A 26,073-nucleotide genomic window follows, 5' to 3' on the forward strand; every position below is an offset into this window, starting at 1 on the left:
TGTCTTGATGGGTCATGGGGATGTATTTGCAGATGTAGTGGAGCCCTAATTAGTGTGTGTTATTTTATGTAGCAATTTTAAATCTTAAATGGAATACATTGCAAACTGTTTATGCTGAGTTGATTTGTTCATGAAATAATGATTGCACTAAAGGGAATGTATTTAATGTTGGCATTAGTTTTAGCAGTTCAGTGGAAAGCAACGTAATGCATCTTATTTAAGTAACTGATTGGTGATTAATAGCATAATGACCTTTTTTTAAAAAAAAAGGAGCATGACAACCTCCTTATATGGATCAGGTTCTTAACAATTTTGTTGATTGTTAAAATAACCTTATTTGCAGTCCCATTGATTTTCAGTAGGACTTAAGGCTGCAGCCCTAAACATAATTGTTAATGAATAGTTCCCAATGAACAAAGTAGAACTTAAATGTTTACTCAGAAATATGGACTTGCACTGTAAGCATTCCAACTTCTGCGCTGAACTGAGTCTGCACAGTCCTTTCAGCTTTGTGTCTGATCCGACCAGTTGCAGGTTTTTATGCCCTTGCTATGGGAGACAGGTGTTCCCAGATCCTTTCTCTTGTAATAAATTTTATTAGTTTTCAATTACAGTCCAATAATAGCCTCATTATAACAATACCAATTTATAATACAATTATTAATACCAAACATTCAAATATTGAATTACATAATTTAGTTAAAGTGCCTGCTAGATTTGATGGTTTGATGGCTTTCTTTATTTCTGCGTTCCAAAATCTTACTAGTTTCAATTACATTCCGGTCATAATAATAATCCCTTATACAGCAACTGCAATACTAATAGCTTCTATTTGTATTGACACATTAAATGGTTTATAAAACTGCAAGTGAATAACTCAAACTATATCCTTGTTCATCCTATGTGTGGCAATTATTCTGTCCGTGGTGTTTCTTCCTGTCCTTGTAAGATGTTATGTCTTTCTTTCCCCTGATTGTTGCTGTTATCTGTCATGCCTTGGGCAGAGCTGATATCCTGTTGTCGTTCCGGAAATTTATCCATGTTCCTAGATCCTTTTTGCCATTTTCCTGCCCTTCCACCTTATCAAAGTCCACTATCCACAAATGAGCTAGTGGGACCTACTCACAAATAGGAGGGAGAGGGAGTCGGATATGTTATCACTGTGGACAAGAGGAATTGGAAACAAGTGGTGGCATCTTCAAGTAGGAAGGGCAGCAGCAAGGAGGCAGGGCTGGGCTTGCCTATGACACAGTTCTGTGTTTGCCACATATTACTTTAGCCCATAGCTGTCAACTTTCCCCTTTTTTAAAGGAAAATTCCCTTATTCCAAACAGGATTCTTTGCAAGAAAAGGGGAAAGTTGACAGCTATGCTTTAGCCGGTTAATGTTCATGGTGCTCTAGAGCCTGTTTCTTCCAAGTTTAATTAGTGCCAGATGCAGGGAGCGTGGAGACAGCAGTGAAGGAAAGCCGAGGGCATTGTGTGCTATCCAGCTTTTAACTTTGAACCACTTTGGGTGGATAGTTGGAAGCGGAGGGCCAGATCTACCCACTTTTGTTGCCCTCGTATGCTAAGTTATGTGGCCTAACTACTAATACATTGTGCTGGAAAAATATATGACACCAGATGCTGAAAGTTGGTATCAATGTATTTCTCCCTATGTGTTACATTATAATAGATTGTCTTTAAAGCAAACATATCAATTGATAGCAGTCAAAAGAGTTTGTGCATCTGCTTTGCATGCCGAAGGTCTGTGGTTCAATTCCTGGTATCTCCACGTAGGGCTAGGAGACCTCCCTGCTTGAAACCCGGGAGAGCCACTGCCACTCTTTGCTCTGACTTGGTATAAAGCAGCTTCCTGTGCTACTAAATCCTTGTGCTTGCTTAACTTACATCAGGCATCCCCAAACTTGGCCCTCCATCTGTTTTTGGACTACAACTCCCATCATCCCCTAGCTAACAGGACCAGTGATGGGAATTGTAGTCCCAAAACAGTTGGAGGGCCAAGTTTGGGGGTCCCTGACTTACAGGAAGGAGAAAGGAGAACTATGCCAGAGGTTTCATATTGGTAGTTGGAACAAAAGCTGCAACTAAACATTTGCATCTTAACCAAAAATTTAAGTGTTTCGGTAAAAACAAGTGCTTATTGGCAAATTGTAAAATGTTCTGAAAAGGAGAGCTGAAATTCTGCTTTGACTGAATGTAATCTACATAATATATTTCCAGGCTGAACTTTTTTTTGGCATGCCAATCATCAAGAAGTAGGTGGGATAAAATAAGAATTGGAAAAGGCAAAATAACAGCGCTTTAGTCCTTCATAAAGTAGGTTGGCAACAGCAGGAGCCACATTTTTCATCTGTTTTCTACTTTGAAGAGCCAGTAAAGTACACATTGCTTCCCCTTCAGCCTTGCAGTCTCTTTAGAGACATTGCCATTTGTCCACACTGATTTTCTTCCCCTTTTTTTTGGGCTGGGTATGCAGAGGTGAAATTTGCAGAGGATGGTAGAACTAGGCACCCTTCTTGACTGAATCCTAGTTTCATGCGTGATTTTGAGGACCCCATTAATCATGTAACTTTGGAAATTGCTTTAGTTGTATGTGTTTTTGAATGATAGTATATCTTAAGATCACTCCAAGGAAAGAAGTGAGTGTCTATTTACTGGCAGATTTTGAAGGGGCTAATTTACTCTCTTGGCATGCTTACAAGAATTTCATTCCAAGATTAATGCCTATTATTCTTGTGTATATCTTCAGTGATTTATACTGGAATTATTCCAGATTTACATTAGTTCAGAACAGATCAAATTCTGGCCCTTAGTGTCCCATTATATTTTGCAAAGGCCTTAGATTGGTGCAGTTTAACATTGAAAAGGTGAGGTAATGCATTTAAAATTTTACCTCTGAGAGGAAGTGGGTTTTCCTTATTTGATGATAGATTAAAGAAGAGTTAAATTTCTGGGAGTGTGTTTTTAACATGTTTCTATAGCAGAAGTGGTAGTTGTGCATTAGGTATAACCACAGATTTTGTAGTGGGGAAAAAGTGTAATGTGCCTTAGTTTAATTCTTTAAGTGCCTTCTACAGGTCTTGTTACAGGTCTAAATATAATTTCCTTATACTTGAGAATAAAGTGGGTAATGACTCATTTCTATACCAGGCCAATATAATTCCCTCTTTCAATTATAGTCTCTTAAGACAGTAGGGTGGTGTTCTCTTAACCATTGTTAAGTGATTGGGTGGAAGGAAGTGCTTATATTGTATTTGGTTTCATTTCCTATTAGACCTATTTCAGGGCATGCAACTGGTGCTCTTTAACTCATGGAAGAGCTATTGATTCAGTGGATGCTTTCGCTAACAGAAGTGGAGTGCAGGTCATTTTTGCTGATGCACCCTCCCCCCAAGTGCCCCTTGAAAATCAGCTCTGGATAGAACAGTGGGTGTGGGGCTTCAGAACCAAGGGAAACAATCAAAAATTGGCACCCATCTTCTGTTCATGGATCAGAGCCTTTCAGTGAATAGAAGGGCATCAGTTGTAGTCCACTGTCATTGTATTTTTTCTTGTTAGGAGATGGTAGCCTGGCTAATAATTAATACCGTATTGGCCTGAATATAAGCCACACCTTTAAAATTCAAGGGGGGGGGGAGAGACAATACCCGAATATAAGCTGCTCCCTTAAAATTCTGCAGGCACTCATACCCGTTACGTTTTACCATATGTCTGTTTCAGCAGTGATAATGTAAAAGCCAATTTTTGTAAGGTCGCGAATTTAAGCCGCACGTTAACTCTTCACGGTCAGAATTTGGGGGGGGGGAGTGAGGCTTATATTCAGGCCAATACGGTAATTTGTTTACTGGCAACACTTTGGTAGGTACTTGATGGAGCACAGTACATCATAGAATTGTAGAGTTAGAAGGGACCATGAGGGTCATCTAGTGCAGTGTTTCCCAACCTTGGGTTTACAGCTGTTTTTGGACTACAATTCCCATCACCTCTAGCTAGGAAGACCAGTGGTCAGGGATGATGGGAATTGTGGTCCAAAAGCTGCCTGAGACCAAAGGTTGGGGAACACTGATCTAGTGTTATCCCCTGCAATGTAGGAATCTTTTGCTCAACGCAGGGCTCGAACCCACAAGCCTGAGATTAAGAGTCCCATGCTCTACTGACTGAGTTATTCCAGCTCCAGTCTGTCCCAGTCAGTCATAACATTTAAAGTAGAAAGGTCATGGAATGTGGAATAAACACAAAAATGAATCCCACTCTCTCCATAGGCATGCATTGAAAAGGTGAGGGGAAAGTTGAAAAAACAGTAAAACAACAGGAAAGTTTTATTTCCTAGTCTTAGAATGGTATGGCTAATTCATTATCCTTGTCTGCCAAATGCCCATTAATCATCTGCTATCACAATGATGTCAGGTGATTGGTTGCTTTGAAGTCCCCACTATTTGCAGTTAAGTGATTAGATGCAGAAGGGGGTTCCTTGTGCAGAACTCCCTCATGCAGGGCGCTTTGTGCAGACATTATGTATCCAAGGAATTTCCTTTGGGAAGCCAGTGGGTGCTTTCCCCTGCAAATACACAACCAGGAGAGCACTTAAAGGCTCCCAATTTTTAATGACAACCATGTATCTCCCCGCCCCATACTGACATCACATATATATCCACTATACATTTTTCACTGTATGCTGAAGATGCACCTCTTTACCCTGGCCCATGACACTTGAAATGTATGTTTTTTTAATGACCCACCCAGTTATTGTGATTGCAATTTGTTTTTAATTGCTTTTAATCTTGAATTTTAAATTGTTGTGACCTGCTCTGGAACCTTATGTCTGGTAATAAGTAAGTAAGTAAGTAAGTAAGTAAGTAAGTAAGTAATGCCGGTTAGGTGACTGGAATTTGAATCCCTGGCAGACCTGGTTTAGTCTGTGGACCAGAGCGCCCCTCACCTCTGGTTTATTGGAAGGGAAACAAGCCTTGTTCCTGTATTCTTCCTTTTTGGCATGCCTAAATTCAGCATTGATATAGGCAGGCACGTCCTGCAGGTAGATCGTGATCTACTGGTAGATCACTGGATGTCTGTGGTAGATCACTGGTAGATCACCGCCAGTTTTTAACTCTGTTTTTGACCTGAACCCCCCAAAAGGGGTAGATCACTGCTAGTTTTTAACTCTGTGAGTAGATTGCAGTCTTTTGGGAGTTGGCCGCCCCTGATAGTGATTTATTAACCATAGTTCTCCATGATACCCAAACCAGGAAACTTTGTTTTAACCACTCCTCACAGAGCAAGATGTCTGCCAGATAATATTGTAATAATAATAACTTTTACTTCTATCATAGTCTAGCTGCTTCATGAATGTTGCACATACGCATGCATACACAGTCTTCTATTCTGGACTACACCTTAGTGCAGGAACTTTATATCAGGACTTAATTCAGGAACCTGTTTCCATTGCTGGAAATTGATTTTAGAACACTGTAGAAAAGAAAAAAAAATAAGTTTGTAGCTGGTTGTGTGCAGAATATTCTAATTTTATTACTGAATAAAAGTAACTATTCACGTAAGACATTTTAAATTACTGGTTCCTTTGAGAGTGAACAATTTACGTTTCTTAATATGTTCTGCTTGCTTAGAAAACTGTGGTTTAACAAACCACCATATGTGGGCAAAAGCTAGGTGTGAAAGACAGCACATGAGAACAAGGCTTGTTCTGTATTCCGTGGTGAAATTTAAGAGCTATTTAAGTAGCACTTCAGTGCTAGCGAAAGATGTAAAACAACAGAGGTGTAACATACTAAGGGAATTTTCTCTTTGCAACTGAATTGTCTAAGAAATTTAAGAATCAATGTAGATAGATGCAAAAAAATGTTAGGGAACAGTGATTTTCCTTGAGATTAAGTGTATACGGCTTTGGAAAATGTTCCAGCAAACGTAATAGTGTTTTCTATGCTGTTTAAACATTGTGGAATCTATTTTTCATGAGCCTAATAAACTTTAGTTTTATTTGCCACACAGAAATTATTGTAACCACTGCTTTGTCCTCAATAAATCAAAAACCAAAAACTCTGCATTCTTTTTGAGGCTGCGGTAACTAACAGAGACCCACATCATTGTGAATAAGATGGTAATGGCCTAATTCAAACCAACTTTTGAGAAAGAAGCCAGAGTGTGCTAAGTGAGGTATTTGGAGACAGTAAATGAAGTGAATTAATGATTCACTGCCTTAGAAAATGAATCCTTTCCCACCAGTAGTGTCAGGATTCAATTAATGTATTGCTAAAGTGGGCCTGTGGTGTTCATAGAAGCATGTGATTTATTCAGACTCAGATATGTTACTTTAACATTTCTAGTTTCGACGCGTGGGTTCCATTCCTGATAAATACAGAAGATTAATTCTATGGGCAAGGAGAAACCCTTGAATCCCATGGCGTTTTGGCAGGTGGAGTGCAGCTCATCAAAGATTTTCGAAATGAAGAATTCCAGCCCAAACTGGATGACTCACTGGAGATCTGCAATGGGATCTCCTGTCTCTATTGCGCTGAGGGCTGATAATGAGCTGAAAAGCAGGATAGATATGATAAAATTAAAATAAAATTGAAGCAATGCCATGTTTAAAGAGCTAATGTAATTACTCTTTCTGTGGCTATTGGTGGTTCTACATCTTAACTTTCTAGCAGTGTTGGCCTTACGCGTTCTCAGATTATTTTTCTGCCTTTACTGGTAACAATCTTTGCTGCCAATAGTGATCAGTAAGCATTGTACAAAACTTAACCTTTTTACAGAGAAGAATGAGAGGCTAAATCTGCTCTGCGCTCTGCTCTGGGGGCCTAGGAGATCTTGCAGCTCTGGAGTTCACAAGGCCTAGAGCAGGGGTCAGCAACCTTTTTCAACTGTGGGTTGGTCCACTGTCCCTCAGACCATGTGGTGGGCTGGATTATATTTTTTTTTTGGGGGGGGGGGAATGAAGGAATTCCTATGCCCCAGAAATAACCCAGAGATGTGTTTTTTTTAAAAAGGACACATTCTACTCATGTAAAAACACGCTGATTCCTGGACCGTCCGTGGGCCGGATTGAGAAGGCGATTGGGCCACATCCGGCTCATGGGCCTTAGGTTGCCTACCTCTGGCCTAAAGTCTAAGAGGAATTTCAAGAGAGAGAAAATATATGGAAAAAGAACAGTTACCAGAATCCAAATTTTGTAGAAATTTTACACTTTTCCGGCAAGGAGTCTGAACCCACCTACACACTACCCATAATTTGAAGCCATTCATTTTCATGGTAGTACAGATCTTCAGGCCAAAGCAGTGTCCTTATATAGTCCCTGTAAATCCATGTGGGAATCATTAGGACCTGCTTGGTGATAAAAGGGCTTAAGGCTGCAGTCTAGACCTTCCTTATGCTCTCTGCTCACTTCAGCTGGCTTCCTGCTGGCTGATCATATCTCACTGAGATGTGGACTCAGAAGCAGATAGCATATTCCAAAGGGATCTTTGCAAATATATGGGAATTGCACATGAAATAAGAATAGCGCATGAAATAACTTGCCCTCCAGTCAATGCTAACTGAAATAAGCAAGGTATATTACATCCTTTAGCTTTAAAGTTGAGACTTTCAATATTTCGGCAATTATTTGATGTGTAGGAGAATAATTCATTAATGTTTGTTGCTGCCTTTGATTTAGAGATCTGCCAATGGAACTATTTGATTTCTGGCAACTCGGCAATAGAGTTGAGCTTTACAGCGCTGCATATATAATTAACTGAAACGCTGCCATGGGATGCCTGTGGGAGTTCTTTTCATACTAGTTGGTTTGGCTGTCGCTCAGGGAGTTGCTTTCAAAACTGTTTCAAAACTATTTTGGTAAACTTAAGGATCATATGAGTAATGAGTCACATTGTAAAACCGAGAACCCTGAGCTCTTGCAGTCAGGGGATCACTTCAAAAGTGGACAGGCGCGCATTAAAGGATTCGAGATCACTTGTATTCTTGAATCCAGTGTTTTGATTACCTTCATAAAACTCATTTTCTTAACTGAACAAAAGCTTCTGCTTTAAGTGGTGAGCACTGGCTTGGCCTTCTAATTGTAAACTCTAGTTTTTTGTGAAACACTGAATGCCACAGTCCCTCTCACAAAGTAGTTGCGAAAGGTTATCATTTATATTTTTTTAGGAGTTTGGTGACTGTGTATTAAAACGTAGGGTTGCAGTCCTTCTCACACATTGAATTCAATATGACTTACTTCTGAATAGATATGTTTTTGTTGTTGTTTAGTCGTTTAGTCGTGTCCGACTCTTCGTGACCCCATGGACCAGAGCACGCCAGGCCCTCCTGTCTTCCACTGCCTCCCGCAGTTTGGTCAGACTCATGTTTGTAGCTTCGAAGACACTATCCAACCATCTCGTCCTCTGTCGTCCCCTTCTCCTTGTGCCCTCCATCTTTCCCAACATCGGGGTCTTTTCCAGGGAGTCTTCTCTTCTCATGAGGTGGCCAAAGTATTGGAGCCTCAGCTTCACGATCTGTCCTTCCAGTGAGCACTCAGGGCTGATTTCCTTAAGAATGGATCGGTTTGTTCTTCTTGCAGTCCATGGGACTCTCAAGAGTCTCCTCCAGCACCATAATTCAAAGGAATCAATTCTTCGGCGATCTGCCTTCTTTATGGTCCAGCTCTCGCTTCCATAGATATGTAGGCTAGCACTAATAGCTACAAACATTCCCAGATATTGAAATTCTTACATGTTTGGTACTGTACACATTTTAGATCATCAGTTAATTTTATAACATGTAGCATGTCTGTTTGCTACACGTTGCTGTTACAGTAGATCACAGAAAACTATCAAGCAAAATTATTTTGCACCATACTTAATGCTACTATTATTGTTAATTCCTTTATAAATTGCTTCCTATGAAGTATTCTGAAGCAATTTACAATATAATAAAACACAAACACACACACTGTGTGCAAACCTTGGTTACAACTCATGGATTGTTTGGAGTGAGACAAACCACGAGCCTGGTTTGGATAGTTTGTTAAGACAAGTCATTACTTTGCTCATGGCAGCGAAGCAGCAACAGGACAGGAGGAAGAGCAAAACCGCTGCAGTCTCCCATCAGGGAGTCTGACTGTATGTTTGCATGTTCACACCAAGACATAGGTTGACTTAGCATTCTGTGCAAATCAGCTCACTGTGTTCGATCATTTAAGGCTTTTCCCTCTCAAATTATATTTTTATAAACTAGAAGAAACCGGCTCCTAAACCTTTACTCCACATTTAATGTGCTGTTATATCCTGCAGTATCTTCACGTAGTCTCCCTGCAAATGTAAGCACTATTAACTTAAAATGCTTTTGATCCAAATCATCCTCCAGAGTCATTTTTAAAGCACATTTTTACTACTCGCTGTTGCAAAATCTAGCAAAATATTTATTTTTGGGTAGAGAAACATGATCCAGCATCTCCAGGAATATTTTGGGTTTATCAAGATTCGCAGGATTTGCTTTTCGGTCTTTTTAGGGGAAAGTTCTCCATACCTATACACTACTGATTAATTTTCCATGGCATTAAAGATATTCCTGACTATGACAACCTAGAAATATAGAAAGCCCAAAGCTGAGGTTCAATAACTCATAATGGTGTAAAGTGATACAGATTTTAAATTATTTTGGTATCCAATTAAGTCAGGAGTAGACCCATTGAAGAAAATGGACTTAAAATCATCATGACATACCACCCTTTGTTTGGGCTTTTGTCATCTTTTGATACTGCATATTCTCATTGAAAATATCCTGGTAAAAGTTCTAGGTTTCTGTTATGTCTTTAGTAGCTGTTATAGCCATCCTAATTCCAAAGCCCATGATCCTAATTTCTCCATTTTGTTGCTCCAGTATCAATACTCTGATTGGTCCCCCTTTAACCATACCGGTACATATTATTTTAAACTCAATGAGCTATGACTTACCTGTTAAGACCCAAAATATTTTATTATTATTATTCAGTGTGTTTGTTTCCACTCCAAATTATTTGAAAGCTCTCCTGGGGTACATTATGAAGACTTCCATAGACATTTCACCTTGCTTTTAATTAGGTGTGCTGTATTCCTTTCCAGCAAAACTACATGCCTATCAAATTGCACCTGGTTTTCATACATCATTATCTCCTTCCGACTTGTGAGAATATTACTTCTAAGGTCATGCCATTGAGTTTGTGGTCTTATCCTTGCATTTCTACATCAACTGTATTTGTCTGAGGAATTAAGCGACACCAAAGGATATGAGCCATGCATATGCACGCTCAGCAGAATGTTTGCTTTTCTTTTGTTTGTTCCTTTAAACATATGGCTCTGTTGTTGCCTTGTAGAACCTAGAAAGCAGGAAGCTATTCCTACCCTTGATTTACATACAATGGGAAATCTAAACTAGATTCTTAATCTGGACCATAGAGAACTTTGTGGTACCCCAAAAAAGATGTATGTGGGAGGAGTCAGTCATGTGGCAGAATGTCAGTATATAACATGAATTAAAGCAATTTTAACATATATAATGACAGAATAATACTATACTGTAATAGTAAAATTTGACTCTACCTTTGCTACAGACTATTACCATGGTTTGCTTTAATTTGAAACTTTACATTATTTTCTCTGTAAACACTCAATACTCCCCAAGCTGCTTCTTTCTGGCATTATGTACGAAAATTGGAAGATGCATCCAAAATTTAACTTTCCCACACTTCCCTTTTCCCCTATGTTACTTGTAAATCTTTCTTACTCCATTCTGTTCAGCCTGCTTTCCATATTTTTAGTAAACCTAGTTGAATACTGGAAAGCATCTCTTTGTTTTTTCCTTTTCCTAAAGTTTGAAGATCCCCCACACCCATTCTTCTTCTTGGTTCATCTGAAATAAGTACTTAGTAAAAGAAATTTAGTTATTTGCTGTAATTATGGCAAAATAATCCAGATAATTCAGTAGCAGAGAGAGAGAGAGAGACATGTGAATATTGCTTTTCATGTAGGCTGTAAAATATTGCAACCTTGTGCATAACTTTTCAAATGAAATTATTTACACAATGGATGATTATGTATCTATTCAAATTATGTAGCATCCAAAAATAAATATTGTAACTTTTAACAATTTAGAGTGCAGTAATCAAGACTGGATTGGATCCAGAGAAGAACAAGCAAACTTATCTAATGCAACTGCGTTTCCCTGGCTCCTCCTCCCCAGTGAACCCCACTTGAACCCTCCCCAAACTCCTATTTTGCTAGACTGACACAATTCCAGAAGTATATTGGCGAAGTGAAACATATTCAGAGAACGGTTATAAGGATGGCTAAATATCTGACCATCTACTTATATCAGAAAAGTCTGAGGGAATTGGCTCAGGTTCTTATCCCAGTGCTTTGCCACACCTCAAAAAACTGAACAAGCACAGCACAGTAAGCTGTGCTGTAAGTAAGCACAGTAAGGACAGGATCACACTTCAAAACGACCTTGACAGATTAGAGAACTGGGCCAAAACAAGATGAATTTTAACAGGGAGAAATGTAAAGTATTGCACTTGGGCAAAAAAAATGAGAGGCACAAATACAAGATGGGGGACACCTGGCTTGAGAGCAGTACATGTGAAAAGGATCTAGGAGTCTTGGTTGACCACAAACTTGACATGAGCCAACAGTGTGACGCGGCAGCTAAAAAAGCCAATGCAATTCTGGGCTGCATCAATAGGAGTATAGCATCTAGATCAAGGGAATTAATAGTGCCACTGTATTCTGCTCTGGTCAGACCTCACCTGGAGTACTCTGTCCAGTTCTGGGCACCACAGTTCAAGAAGGACACTGACAAACTGGAACGTGTCCAGAGGAGGGCAACCAAAATGGTCAAAGGCCTGGAAACGATGCCTTATGAGGAACGGCTAAGGGAGCTGGGCATGTTTAGCCTGGAGAAGAGGAGGTTAAGGGGTGATATGATAGCCATGTTCAAATATATAAAAGGATGTCACATAGAGGAGGGAGAAAGGTTGTTTTCTGCTGCTCCAGAGAAGTGGACACGGAGCAATGGTTCCAAACTACAAGAAAGAAGATTCCACCTAAACATTAGGAAGAACTTCCTGACAGTAAGAGCTGTTCGACAGCGGAATTTGCTGCCAAGGAGTGTGGTGGAGTCTCCTTCTTTGGAGGTCTTTAAGCAGAGGCTTGACAACCATATGTCAGGAGTGCTCTGATGGTATTTCCTGCTTGGTAGGGGGTTGGACTCGATGGCCCTTGTGGTCTCTTCCAACTCTATGATTCTATGATTCTATTATTCTAAGCTTTCAGCAGGTGGCTATAAATGTTGGCTAGGCTTGGTAAGCAAGTGTTGGTTTCTGCAGGTCAGCTTGTAACGTCCAGTCCCACCATAATAGCACAACATTACATGAATTTATTAACACAGATATTCATTGAATGAAGTGATGTAACTGTTGATATTTTTAAACAAAACTTTTTCTCTAAGATTATTTCCACCGCTTTTGACATGGTTTTCCCCTTTCCGATTGTACAACTATTTTTCCTTCTGCCCCCCACCCCTAAATAAGCCCTCCACATGTTTTACACAAGTTAAAATACTGAACAACATTTTTGTTCCTTTTTTTGATACAGTCACAAGTAACGTGGGGAAAGTGTGGCTTGAATTAAGGTAGAATACAGAGGATTTCTCCCATTCACCCCTTTTTGAACTGAGATGTACATTGATTTGTTTAAAATAAAAATGTTTGCTGTTATGAATGTTAATAAATGGAAATATAGTTGATTCAAGCTACAATGCAATATAGCTTTTCTAAGCTGCATGGACAGAGAGTTTCAGTGATACAATCAGGGGAAAACTGCATCTTAGGAGTAAACTCTAGCCTCAGCCTGTGAAAATTCATGCTATAAAAGTGTTTGCTTGGCAATTCTAAACACATCTCCTAAGAAGTAAGCTACACTGGAGAAATTAGAACTTACTTCCAAATAAACATGCACAGGACTCCTTTTTCAAATGCAGCTCATTCTAATGGTGAAATATTGCCAGGATTGCAGGATTGGACTTGCCCCCCTTTACTTTTTTAATAAACAAAACCTAGGAGCACTTATTGCTCTAGTAAAAACTGCTTGTAACCAGTTTGAAACCAGAGTTTCAGATATTAAATGGGGTGTGCATCCTCTGGGTTTGTATTAAACATGGTTCATGCTGGTGCAAACCATGATGAACCATGGCTAAGGACAGTGGGAGGAAATTCCTGTGGGGGTGGATAGGAGTTGCAGAAGTGAATTCATGATCCTAGGACCAGCTTCTAAACTTTAATGGCATTACATCTTTATTTCACTCTATGCTGATCTGTATTCATAGGACAGTGCTATTTGAAATTGGTGTGTTTAATGTGCTTTCTTGTGATTTATATTTTTTAGCATAGCATCAAAATGTTTAAGCCTTTTAAAGTACTGATGATTATTTTCCCAAATGTCTATGTTTTCATTAGTGTGCCTTAGCTTTTGGTGTTATTTTTGGCAGCAACTGAGCAGAAATAATCTTGTTTTCAGTTATTTGATTTGTATGTAATCCAGGACATTTTATTTAATGTTAAGCCACTTAAAAATGCTACTTGTCTCTGCATACGACTTATGAAGGAAGTACCAAGGCCTGGTCTATCAACTTGGGATTGAGGCCCTTTGGATCTTAGGCCAAATTGATCCAGTGAGGATACAGCCCATTGGTTGCCCTTCCCTTATTGAAACCACTTTCTGTCTCAGGAAACATGGAGGAGGGGAATAATCATAGAGGATGCAATAGGAAAGAGAAAGGGTGTATGAAGAGGGGTTGGTTCTTTAATGCATATATATTGCTGTTTTTCCTTCTCCTGCCTCGAATCTACAGAATGATTGCAGAAACTTATTGGGACCTGTGCTAACAAATGCAGGATAAGATGCATGTGTGGACATAACACTAAGTTAGCTGGCATATTGTCATCAGATCAACTTGCAGCCCCTGACCCTTATTCACTGACATCTGTCTCAGGAGAGCACTTTGGAGTTGCAGAAACAAATATATAAAAATATACAGTGTTACCATATTTTAATGTGTATAAGATGCCCCTATGTATAAGACAACCCCCTTTTTTAAACCCAAAATTAAGAAATTAAGTTGTTTAGCTTTTGGGGGGCGGTGGGGGAGGTCACTTCTACCAATTGCTCACCTGCCTGCCTGCCTGCCACTGCCAGTCGCACACCTCGCCACAGCTGCCAAATGTCTGCTTGCTCACTGCCACCAACAGCCCCCTGCTCACTTCCCACAACTGCCAATCGCCTGCCCAATTGCCGCAGCTGCAGCCAGTCACCAGCAGGCCTTGCTGCAGCCACCAATCACCCGCCCAATCGCCGCTGCCAATCTCCTGCTTGCTGCTGCCGTTAATCACACGTTCCACCCCCCCTCTGCATTCATTATCTGTGTATAAGTTGACACCCAATTTTTGCCTATTTTTTTTAGCAAAAAGCATCTACTTATACACGGAAAAATACGGTATATTGTGTGTTTATAATATATATGTAAATATAAACAAGCGTAATATATGTAAATAAATAGTGGGCAAAGTAGCATTATTCACCTCAGAAACCAGCTTTTCTTTTCTCCTTTGTGAGCTGTCCCTCAAATACTGGAAGCACTGACATCCCCTTTATCTTCTCTATATTTCCAATAATAGTCATGCAGACAGAGAAACCTTCCATTTTACTTACTAGCCACCTTTCATCAGGTGGCAGTCCCAGAAGTGTCAATGCAAAAAGACTCTTAAATATTTATAAAATTAAAGTTTGTCTGTTTTTTTTTTAAAAATAAAACCTGCTTCATCATGAATGCCATAGTTACAGGGGGAATCTCGGCAAAAGTAAATATGAGAGAGGTGGATTGTGAAACGATTATAGGGAAAAGTATTTAGAGTTCTTTCAGATTTAGGCACCTACAATCACAACTAAAGTTTTTTTGGAATAATTCCTACAGTTATTGAAACCTTTTCTTTTATGAAATCCTCTATTTGAATTCAAGCTAATAAAATGGGAAAATATCATTTACATTTCTTAAAGTTTAAAATGTTTGTCATATGCTGTGACCTAGATTTATTAGACTGTAGTAGTTTTAGTGCATTTTGGCTGGGAAGTGTGTCATGACATCAGTGTAATCTATGCAGTATGTGATTTCAGTTGGTCCCAGTGTTAAATATTTTCATAATTATGCTGGTTTTGGCAGTTAACTTGGAACTTTTAATGAACATGTTTTATTTCTGGGCTTGTGAGCAGCCACATATGTTTCAAAAATTAATTGTGTGTTTTCAGAGTTAACATTGAGCAGAAATATGTATGACTGCAGATTGCTTTGACATAAAAGGTCTAAATAGCAAAATAGTTCTTGTAAGGTCATGGCCACATGTAATAATTAGGGTTTACATATTGTGTTAAAGATATCATTAGCTGTTGTTCACTTAAAAAATAATATTTTGAGAGCTTCGCTTTGGGGCGATTCCTCCCCCCTCCATGTTGATAAGAACAAGCATAACTTGGTTTGCATGTCACATGAGCCAACATTTAAAACAGGTGGAAAAGTAGATCTGGCTAGTGGGTCTCATTTTGCCAGGTGGCAAGCTGTGCTATAGAAGAAAATCCAAGCCAAGCAAGGCTTGAAGTTACTGCCTGTGGGGGTGATCCAAGCCTGCTTTCTGCAGGGATCAGCTGTGCGACTGAGTTCTTCATGGGAATCTTGGTTGCACGGCTGACCCAGTGGGCTTGGAATCGCTGCCTCTTAGCTGATAGTTGGTGACTTCAAGCCCTCTTTGGGCAGAGGTCAGCTGTGCTACCCAGCAGTCTTGTTCTCATTGCCAGTCAGCCGATCAGCCGTGACAGCAAGTCTTCTTTGCCAGTGAACCATCAGGAGTATGGCTTGAGGCTTTTGATTTTCTGTTGACAGCCACATCTGTGCTTGCCCCACATATGACATCCAGTTTGGGGCAGATGTGCATGGTTTGTGGGAAGACAGTCTCACATATTAAATTGGGATCTGTGCTGCGCCTTATTAGGGCTGTGGGTCAGAGTGCTACTACAGCATTCCGTAGAAGCCAGCACTTTTGATTTCTTTCTCTCCCAAACAAACCACAAAAGGAGGTCAAGGACAAACCTTAGCTGCCTCTCATGGATTGCTTTGAGAGAAACAAAGCGCAAATGCTTTTTTGCACAGAATGCTAAGCTAGTGCTGCGGTTAGTTTTCTCCTGGTTTGGCAAAAGTAGGTGTTGCATGGCTACACTTCGAGCAGCATGCACTTGTATGCTGTTTTTGCATGGTAAACTATAATGTATTTTAGGCTATGACTTCCTATGATGTGCAAACAGGGCCAGAATTTGATAACCTTAAGATACTCCTTTTGAATCCCACATTATTCAAATATTAATAAAATAGAGATAAACATAAATGCAGGGCTTTTTTCAGCTGGAACTCACAGGAACTCAGTTCTGGCACCACTCAGGTGGGCGCCATTGACATTCTAAGAGAACGAGGGAGTCATTCATGGTGAGTTCTGAGCTCCTCTTTTTCTAGAAAAATAAAAGGTAAAGGTAAAGGTACCCCTGCCCGTACGGGCCAGTCTTGACAGACTCTGGGGTTGTGCGCCCATCTCACTCAAGAGGCCAGGGGCCAGCGCTGTCCGGAGACACTTCCGGGTCACGTGGCCAGCGTGACATCGCTGCTCTGTCGAGCCAGAGCCGCACACGGAAACGCCGTTTACCTTCCCGCTGGTAAGCGGTCCCTATTTATCTACTTGCACCCGGAGGTGCTTTCGAACTGCTAGGTTGGCAGGCGCTGGGACCGAGCAGCGGGAGCGCACCCCGCCGCAGGGATTCGAACCGCCGACCTTTCAATCGGCAAGCCCTAGGCGCTGAGGCTTTAACCCACAGCGCCACCTGCGTCCCCAAAAATAAAAGGTAAAGGTAAAGGTACCCCTGCCCGTACGGGCCAGTCTTGACAGACTCTGGGGTTGTGCGCCCATCTCACTCAAGAGGCCAGGGGCCAGCGCTGTCCGGAGACACTTCCGGGTCACGTGGCCAGCGTGACATCGCTGCTCTGGCGAGCCAGAGCCGCACACGGAAACGCCGTTTACCTTCCCGCTGGTAAGCGGTCCCTATTTATCTACTTGCACCCGGAGGTGCTTTCGAACTGCTAGGTTGGCAGGCGCTGGGACCGAGCAGCGGGAGAAAAATAGCACTGCATAAATGACTTTTTTGCATCAACAAATACAAAGAATTGAAAGAGGTGTCAAAATACCAAGGTTCTTTGTTTATTACATTAAATAATTTTATATTAAAAAGAGATATTTCCGTTGAAAGGGAGAATTCTAGGCATCTTACACTGTACAGATGTAGTATCCTTTCGTATTGTTGTGAACAAGTACAAACGGCCATTGTGGCGGTCGTATAATTGTAGACTGAGAAATTTAAGCCATAACCCCCTCTGAGCATGCATATATGGTTCTTTGAAACTGTTCTGTCCACCAATCCAACCATTATAGAATGTTTAAAATGGGATAAGCAATTATAGAGCACAGTTGTCAAATTGTTAGCACTTTTGTTTGTTTTCATTATCTTGTGGTCAACAGCTTTTGTTTCTAAGGTATTAGACCTCAACTTATCCATTCTGCTGTTCATTCCTTCCCCTATTACATATTTAATTAGTTTGTATCTTTCTTACCTTTGTTACTTTTCACTAGCAATCTGTTTTTTATTCTTTATTTTCTTTTAAAAAAAATAATTCTCCCCCCCCCACTATTTTTTTTGGCCATTGTGGATTCGGTATGAACATTTGTTAACTTTTATAGGATGATCATGAAAGCTGTGGTTCAAGTTCAACAAATCGTAGTACCACAGAAAGTGCAAAAGCAGCAGTGAAACCAAGAAGAATTCAACAGACTACTCCTGACCCAGATTTACCACCAGGTACTTTGTGATAAAAATTAATATAGTTATTTTTAGGACTCTGTTCTTTTGGCGGTTGTTATTTTGTTTGAAGCTCAGGAAGCCTGATGTTTTGTTTTATTTAAATACTTGATATCTCTTCAACTGGCAATTTTATTTTTTTCTGTATTTGGTAACTTGTTGGTAAGGTTCCCAAGCAAAGGGTTTAATAAAACCATGATTTCTTTTTAGGCTATGTACAGAGTTTGATCTGGCGGGTTATAAACAATGTCAACATTGTCATCAATAATCTCATACTCAAATACGTGGAGGATGACATTGTTCTGTCAGTCAATATCACTTCAGCAGAATGTTACACCGTGGATGAATTTTGGGATCGAGCATTCATGGACATATCTGGTAAGCAGACTATTGAATTTTTAAATGACATTGTACATTTTTTTAAGGTAACGTTCTAAAATAATTTTGCAGTAAAAGTGACCAGAGAGACAAATATTGATCTATTTTAGAGGTGAGCTTTATTCTCTGAGTTTCCCCATTGAGTTCTTACAACATGATGCATTGTACAGCTTCAAGATTTTACAGATTCTGCACAGACTTGAAGCAGATACCAAGTAGGAAGCATTTGTAACTTCCTCACTCCTGCAGTCTCTCCAGTGTTTCGAATAAAACTTTGGATATGTTAAAATTGTGAAGGGTCCTTTAAAAATGTTTCTATGTATTAAGTAGTGTGAAATAAATATGAGCGTTTGTATAGTATTTACTTTGCTTTATCTGCTAAGAACTGAGCAACATTTTTATTTCTTTTGAAAGCAACTGATTTGGTCCTAAGGAAGGTGATAAATTTTTCTGACTGCACGGTTTGCTTAGACAAAAGGAACGCTAGCGGCAAGATTGAATTTTATCAAGATCCCCTGCTTTACAAATGTTCATTCAGAACTCGTCTACATTTCACTTACGATAATCTTAATTCTAAGATGCCATCCACTATTAAAGTAAGTACTTTTCTAGATCTTTTAAATTTGATGTATGAATTGTTTTTCACCATGTACTCCTAAGAAAAATGAAAATTGACCACCTAAAACAGATTAATTTCTGCTCTGCCTTTGGGGACCACTCATCTCTGAGCCTCCAGATGTGAATATTGGGTGGCTATAGCCATACCAGGACTTTGTGTCCCAGGAAGAATAGTTTGGCTGTTAACGGGTTACTTCAACCATTCTATACATTTTTTGAGATACAGCTTCTAGCCTCAGTATGGCTAATTCATCTTACTTAATTTAGCTACTTCTTCATAGTGTGAGCTTAAGGATACTTAATTCTGGTACTTGTATGGATAATAAAAAGGCTGACTGGGGTAATAGATAAGTGAGAATTCAAAAATATTATGATGTAATTCAAGGTACTTAATAGTCTTTAATGAGTTTGTGCATTCTAATCTACTTCAAGAGAGGATGCACATGCTGTATGTGAGAACAGTGGTGCCAGAGCAATCTGAAAGGACATAACACCATGTACTGGGGATGTTTTGTGAATTTTTGAAATTAGATTGAGAAAGCGAAGTATTGTCTGTTCTGAACATGTTTCCAGATGTGTCCATGAGTACTGTAGTTTATCTGTCCCTGTGTGCAGCTAATTATCCTGATACTATTGATGCCAGATGCTGCATAGGAGTTGTTTTGCACATACATTTATCCAGTAGCATGTGGCTGTAGGGTCTTAATTCAGACTAACAATTCATTATTAGGTACTTAAAGCTATTCAGTTTAGTTTCAGTTTGTTTAACTGTAACAAACTTTCTCCTATTTCTAAGCCAAGGATTGGAAGCAGATATCCAGAGCGGTTCAGGATCTATATGGCTCTTTCTAATCAATACATCTATCAATCTGGCATTCTCTGTAGCATTTATCCGAGCTTAATGTTCTCTCAGATCAAGCATAGGCAAACTCTGGCCCACCAGATATTTGGGACTGCAATTCCCACCATCCCCTAGCTAATAGGACCAGTGGTCAGGGATGATGGGAATTGCAGTCCCAAATATCTGGAGGACCGGAATTTGCCTATGCCTGTTTTAGATCTTCACAGTTTGCACTGCATGCTTTAGTTTCTAAATACAATGGTACCTCGGGTTAAGAACTTAATTCGTTCTGGAGGTCTGTTCTTAACCTGAAACTGTTCTTAACCTGAAGCACCACTTTGGCTAATGGGGCCTCCTGCTGCCGCCGCGCCGCTGCTGCACAATTTCTGTTCTCATCCTGAAGCAAAGTTCTTAACCCGAGGTACTATTTCTGGGTTAGCGGAGTCTGTAACCTGAAGCGTCTGTAACCCGAGGTACCACTGTACTAAAATGGCGATAGAGAACCTTGTGCAGTCCAAGGGCTGCATTGCCTCACGAGCAACTTTCCGGGGCTTCATCTTGGCAGGCAAGAACCATTATCACAGCTCAATGACACATTCCAGCCTGGCAAAAACACTCAAGAAGGGAATGAAGCTGGCCTAGGGAGCAGTGTTGACTGGTGAGAGTATCAAGGACCAGGCACTCAGCCTCCAGCCTGAGTTCCCCACACCTGTCCTAAAGTCTATGACAAGCACCGTAGACAAAATTACTTGTCAGATTCTGGAATTGATATTTTCTCAACTTGTCTACAACTTTGCTATGCATACTGTAACACTAGATGGAAAGAGATGACAGCTAAAGTCATTTTGAGATATTTGTGCTCAGCAGCTTCTGAAACATAAACAGGTTCTTGTCTTCTATTAATCATAATAAACTCTGACATGCTAAATGCACTTCACTGCGGTACTATGTGGCTATTGTAGGTAAGCAGAATATTAAATCTTGGCCTTCTCTCTCTCTGAATCTTAAAGTTTGCCAAATTTTTGTTTTTGATCGAGGAATGAAGTTCAGTTGTGGGCTTGATCATTAACTTTCATGCCAGGTTTTAGCAGAGGGGATATTTTAATGGCAGAATCACAAACCTCTGACAGCATATAATGGAAATTTTGACACAGTCTTCACTAATGTCAATTGGTGCTGTGGTTCTAATAAGGATTTCTGTGTTTTCTATTCCTTCATTACGTATATAGATGGTTTTAATGAATTCTGAGTTACCATAAAAAGCATGCCAGGGAACATAGATTAGTGTGAGCATAATTATAATTACATTTATAAATAACTTGCCTGGTTATCTCTGTTGGTGGCCACAGTTCCTCATCAGGGTACCCTGGAAAATCTGTCATTAAAAATGAAATTAACACAATGTTTAACATACTTCATAATTACAATCTTCATTTGCCTTAGATGTATATTAACATTTACTTTTAAAATCTGAATTTTGTCTCTTGTCACTTATGTGGAGCCTGGTCCTATATGCATATTTAAGTCTGACTGTGCTCAACAGAATTTATCCCTTATTATGCACAGGGACGCGGGTGGCGCTGTGGGTTAAACCACAGAGCCTAGGACTTGCCGATCAGAAGGTCAGTGGTTCAAATCCCCGCAACTGGGTGAGCTCCCGTTGTTCAGTCCCTGCTCCTGCCAACCTAGCAGTTTGAAAGCACCTCAAAGTGCAAGTAGATAAATAGATACCGCTCCAGCGGGAAGGTAAACAGTGTTTCCGTGCGCTGCTCTGGTTCGCCAGAAGCGGCTTAGTCATGCTGGCCACATGACCTGGAAGCTGTACGCCGGCTCCCTCGGCCAAAAAAGTGAGATGAGCGCCGCAACCCCAGAGTTGGTCACAACTGGACCTAATCATCAGGGGTCCCTTTATCTTTACCTTTATGCACAGGTCACCATCTAAGACTGAAGGAGAAAGGCACTACTGCTTGTGCAAGGCAGTTCAGCTGAATTCTTCTAATTTCCCTGTCCTACTGCAACTCCAGTAGCCCACTTATGCTGTTCCAGAGGATCCATTGTTGCACAATTGGAGTTCCATTCATTCTTCCTTTCATGTATTGTAGGGAATTGGATCAGATTACCCTAGGGAGCCCTTCTCAGCTCTACATTTCTTCAGATCCAACTCAATGCTTTTCTCTGTACTTGCAGATCCACACTTTAGTAGAAACCCTGAAGCTCTCCATTACTGATCAACAACTTCCTATGTTTATTCGAATAATGCAACTTGGAATTTCACTCTACTATGGAGAAATAGGCAACTTTAAAGATGGAGAAAATGAAGACTTGGTTTGTCACACTAAGGATGTTTTAGGGAACATCTCAGGTAAGACAGATTGAATTCGTTCACAATCCTCCAAAACCATCAGAGAAATTACAGTTCAAGTGCAGATAATGCAAAACGAGTAACTGAATATCAAGTAATTAATGTGTTAGCTTCCTAGAGAAGCTATATGTAAGATTGTGAAGGCAGAATAAATGTCCATATAAACCATTTCATTTTGGTCTTTTATGGAACAATTTTTCCAAGGTTAAACTGCAGCCCCATACAGAAGCCCAAATTTATTTAACAAAATTTATATACCTTTTGATTGTAGTAAAACCTCTTAAGTAGTTTACACAAAATGTTAAGATTATTACCGTATTTTTCGCTCGATAACACGCACATAGTTTTTAGAGGAGGAAAACAAGAAAAAAAATTCTGAATGAAACAGTGGATGTATCATTTTTGTGCTTCATGCTGTGGCCACAGATATGTGATCTGATGGTGAATTTGGGGTAGCCCAATGCAAAAATCCTGAGAATCCATGTGGATCTGTGCTTTGTAACCACGTTTTTGCAACATTGCAGCCCCAGGCAACAGTGGGTGCGTGATTTTTTTGGTGCAGGCTGTAGCCATGGATATGCTATGTGATCTGATAGTGAGTTTGGGGTAGCCCAATGCAAAAATCGTGAGAATCCATGTGGATCCATGCTTTGTAACCACGTTTTTGTACCATAGCAGCCCCAGGCAACAGTGGGTGCGTGATTTTTATGGTGCAGGCTGTAGCCATGGACATGCTATGTGATCTGAGGGTGAATTTGGGGTGACCCAATGCAAAGATCCTGAGGATCCATGTGGATCCATGCTTTGTAACCATGTTTTTGCACCATTGCAGCCCTGTTTTTGCATCAGATCATTGCTATGTGATCTGATGGTGAATTTGGGGTGACCCAATGCAAAGATCCTGAGGATCCATGTGGATCCGTGCTTTGTAACCACGGGGAGGGAAGGAAAAACATAGAAGGGACAAGGAGCAGCGAGAGGGGTGTGCGGAGAAGCAGCTGGCAAAGAATGCAGGAGAGGGGTTTTACCGGAGGGAGGGAAGGAAGGCAAAAGTTCCCCTTACTTTTCAGGAGAAAAAACCTGCGTGTTATAGAGGGAAAAATACGGTAATAAAAAACAGTTCAAAACATTTTGAATAATTAAAATTAACCGTAAGAGAGATTTAAACACCTCAGCAGCTACATGCCTGGATAGGTTTGCCTAAACAAAAATGTTTTAAGCAGGTGCCAAAAAGAGTTCAGTTGTACCTTGGTTGTCGAACGCCTGCGACTCAAACGTTTTGGCTCCTGAACTCTGCAAGTGAGTGTTCCGGTTTGCGAACGTTCTTTGGAACCCGAACGTCTGATGTTGCCTCCGTGGCTTCTGATTGAGTGAAGGAAGCTCCTGCAGTCAATCGGAAGCCGCATCTTGGTTTTCAAACGTTTTTGGAAGTCGAACAGACTTCCGGAACATATTCCGTTTGAGAACCAAGGTACAACTGTACAAAGAAGATGCCTGTCTGATGTCAAGAAGCTGTGAGTTCTAAAGTGTAGGCGTCGTCACACTAAAAGATTGATTTTATACAACAGTGGAATGAGGAATGAGTGGCACCTGTATCAGTTCTGCAGATCGAAGCAGTTGAGAGAGCACATAATGGGGTAAAGTTATCCTGTAAGTAAACTGGTCCCAAGCTATTCAGGGCTTACTGAAGAGGGTTGAGGAAATCCCTTGGGACAGATTCTTGAGGCACTACCAGCCAGAGAACACAACCCTGGCCTAGATAGTCTGACTCGCTGTAAGGAGCCCTTATATGTTTGATTTCATTGTCCTGGTAACTAGGGTAGGCTGGCTGCTTTCACAGTTTACATTGCCTTTATTTTCATTTGTCTTTCTTATAGGCTCTTTAAAAAGCACAAGATTCTGGAAGCATAGTACTTTTAAAGGGTTTACACATCTTGCAGAAAAATTATGGCCTGAGGCATCAGTTTGTCCGATTAATATGCCATGTCACTCTTGACATAGGAATCAAAAATAATCCCTACAGTTCCTATCATGTTCGGCTATGAGACCACCAGCTAATTCAGACTAATATAGTGATGCTTTATTTGCGGGGAAAGGCCATTTATAACAATGTGAGCTTTTTCCTTTTAAAAATATGCATCTGGACCATAGATCTGAGCAATGCTTTCACCGCAGTGGTAGAAAAGCCAAAAGCATCTACTTTGGTTGCTACTCATGTAGGAATGTGTTGTTGAAGACTTTGTCTGCTTTTATTATGACCTACATTATAATATTAAATCCAATATAAATATGTATAGACAGGACCTGTGCCTAGGCAACATATCACATACCATTCAGTCTGTACAGTCTCTTACTTTTCGCATTGTTTGTACTGCCTTTCTCATGAAATAGAATAATGAGTAGAACAAAAATGATAACAAAGGAGATATTAAGATGCATAACTGATTGTGCCATTTCTCCCAAATTAATAAAGTGTGCAAAAAAGTTGCTGCCAGTATCAGTATGGTGGTGGTTAGTAGATATTTTCTTGTTGTGCCACATATTCTGTGTTTACTCAAGTATTTCATTTTCATATTAATTATAATTGCCTAGTTTAATAAGCTTTGTGGTGTCTAGTTTGTATTGGTTAATGTTAGGGGGAAGAAGCCAACTCTACTTCACTCCCACTCAAGTGGAACTACTGGTATTTGTGGTTTGGGTATACTGTATGCTGGTTCAGGCTCAAATGCAAACAGGACCCCCTACCCAAGCCATCTCCTGTTCTAAAATGTTCTGCCTTTTATCTAAATGATGGGGAAGATATTACAACATTCAGATGGTACTGCTGACTGTCCCATCTCAAAAAGCGCAGTCCCAAAGTGTCTGCATTAAATTCCCACCATCCCCTTCCCAACCTACTTCCAGATGAAAAAGATACCCCAACTGTGGTGAATTTGGGAAAATAGTACACACTATCCACAGTTTTCCAGGCTCTTCTGCAACATCTCTGCAACAAACCATAGTTGATTAAAAGTTCACACAGGTTTCTGAAGGTATGGATTTGATGACTTTATCCATCAGCAAAAGGTGACATAAATGAAACCTAGCATTTTTCTGCCAGTCACAGTTGTCACTACCTTTAAAGGGATAAAATGGGACCATTTCTGCTGTTGAAGGAGGCCTGTTTGGACATAATATACTTGAAATTGTTCAAGAACAGTTAATCCTTGCGTTAAGACTGTGCTGGTGATGCTGCCAAGGCCGGGGTCCAGCTTGTGTTAACAGCCATGTAAGCACTGATTGCATAAGTTTAGGGATTTTGCCTGATGTTTGATATCAAAGAACCTTTTAAGCATTTGTACTTCATTCGTTTACTTTTCCTATTCATCAGCTCTGGAAACTGAGTAAATGTTATCAGCTAAATTAGGCAGGGATTTTTAAAAGTATTTCTAATTGGTATAAAACATAGTATTTTTTGCCGTGTTTCCTCTGAAGAGAGTTTAGTGTGAATCGCTCAAGTTCACTATGAGAATTCTGACAAGGAATGTATTTCATAACTTACGGAAGAGTGTATAGGGTATCTTGTAATTTGCTGCTAATTTAATTCTTCAGTTTTTCATTATGCTGGTTATTGTGTTCAGTAGTACATTTCTTTTTCGTAGTCCATACCCTCCAACGTTTCTCCGATGAAAATAGGGACATTCCATTCCATAATGATAATTTTACTGTTTATACCCTGTATACATTACTGGGTTGCCCCAGCCACTCTGGGCAGCTAAAAATATAAAACATTAAACATTAAAAAAACTTCCCTATACAGGATTGCCTTCAGACAGCTCGGGGGGGTCGGATAACTCCATACCCTCCAATATTTCTCCAATGAAAACAGGGACACCCTAAGGAAAAGTGGGACATTC

At 40.1% G+C, this 26,073-nt stretch overlaps 1 protein-coding gene across 6 annotated transcripts in view; it reads left to right on the forward strand.

Moving 5' to 3' along the window:
• VPS13B (vacuolar protein sorting 13 homolog B) overlaps positions 1-26,073 on the forward strand; it is a 398,969-nt gene that overhangs the window by 57,935 nt on the left and 314,961 nt on the right. For all 6 annotated transcript variants that reach the window (XM_079984696.1, XM_079984699.1, XM_079984695.1 and 3 more), the window contains exons 4-7: positions 17,861-17,978; positions 18,189-18,356; positions 18,771-18,952; positions 22,003-22,177. In XM_079984696.1, the coding sequence (XP_079840822.1) occupies positions 17,861-17,978; positions 18,189-18,356; positions 18,771-18,952; positions 22,003-22,177 (643 nt within the window). The remainder of the gene's footprint in view (positions 1-17,860; positions 17,979-18,188; positions 18,357-18,770; positions 18,953-22,002; positions 22,178-26,073) is intronic.

The sequence above is a fragment of the Podarcis cretensis genome (assembly GCF_951804945.1).
Source record: "Podarcis cretensis genome assembly, chromosome: 7".
Taxonomy (NCBI): Eukaryota; Metazoa; Chordata; class Lepidosauria; order Squamata; family Lacertidae; genus Podarcis; species Podarcis cretensis.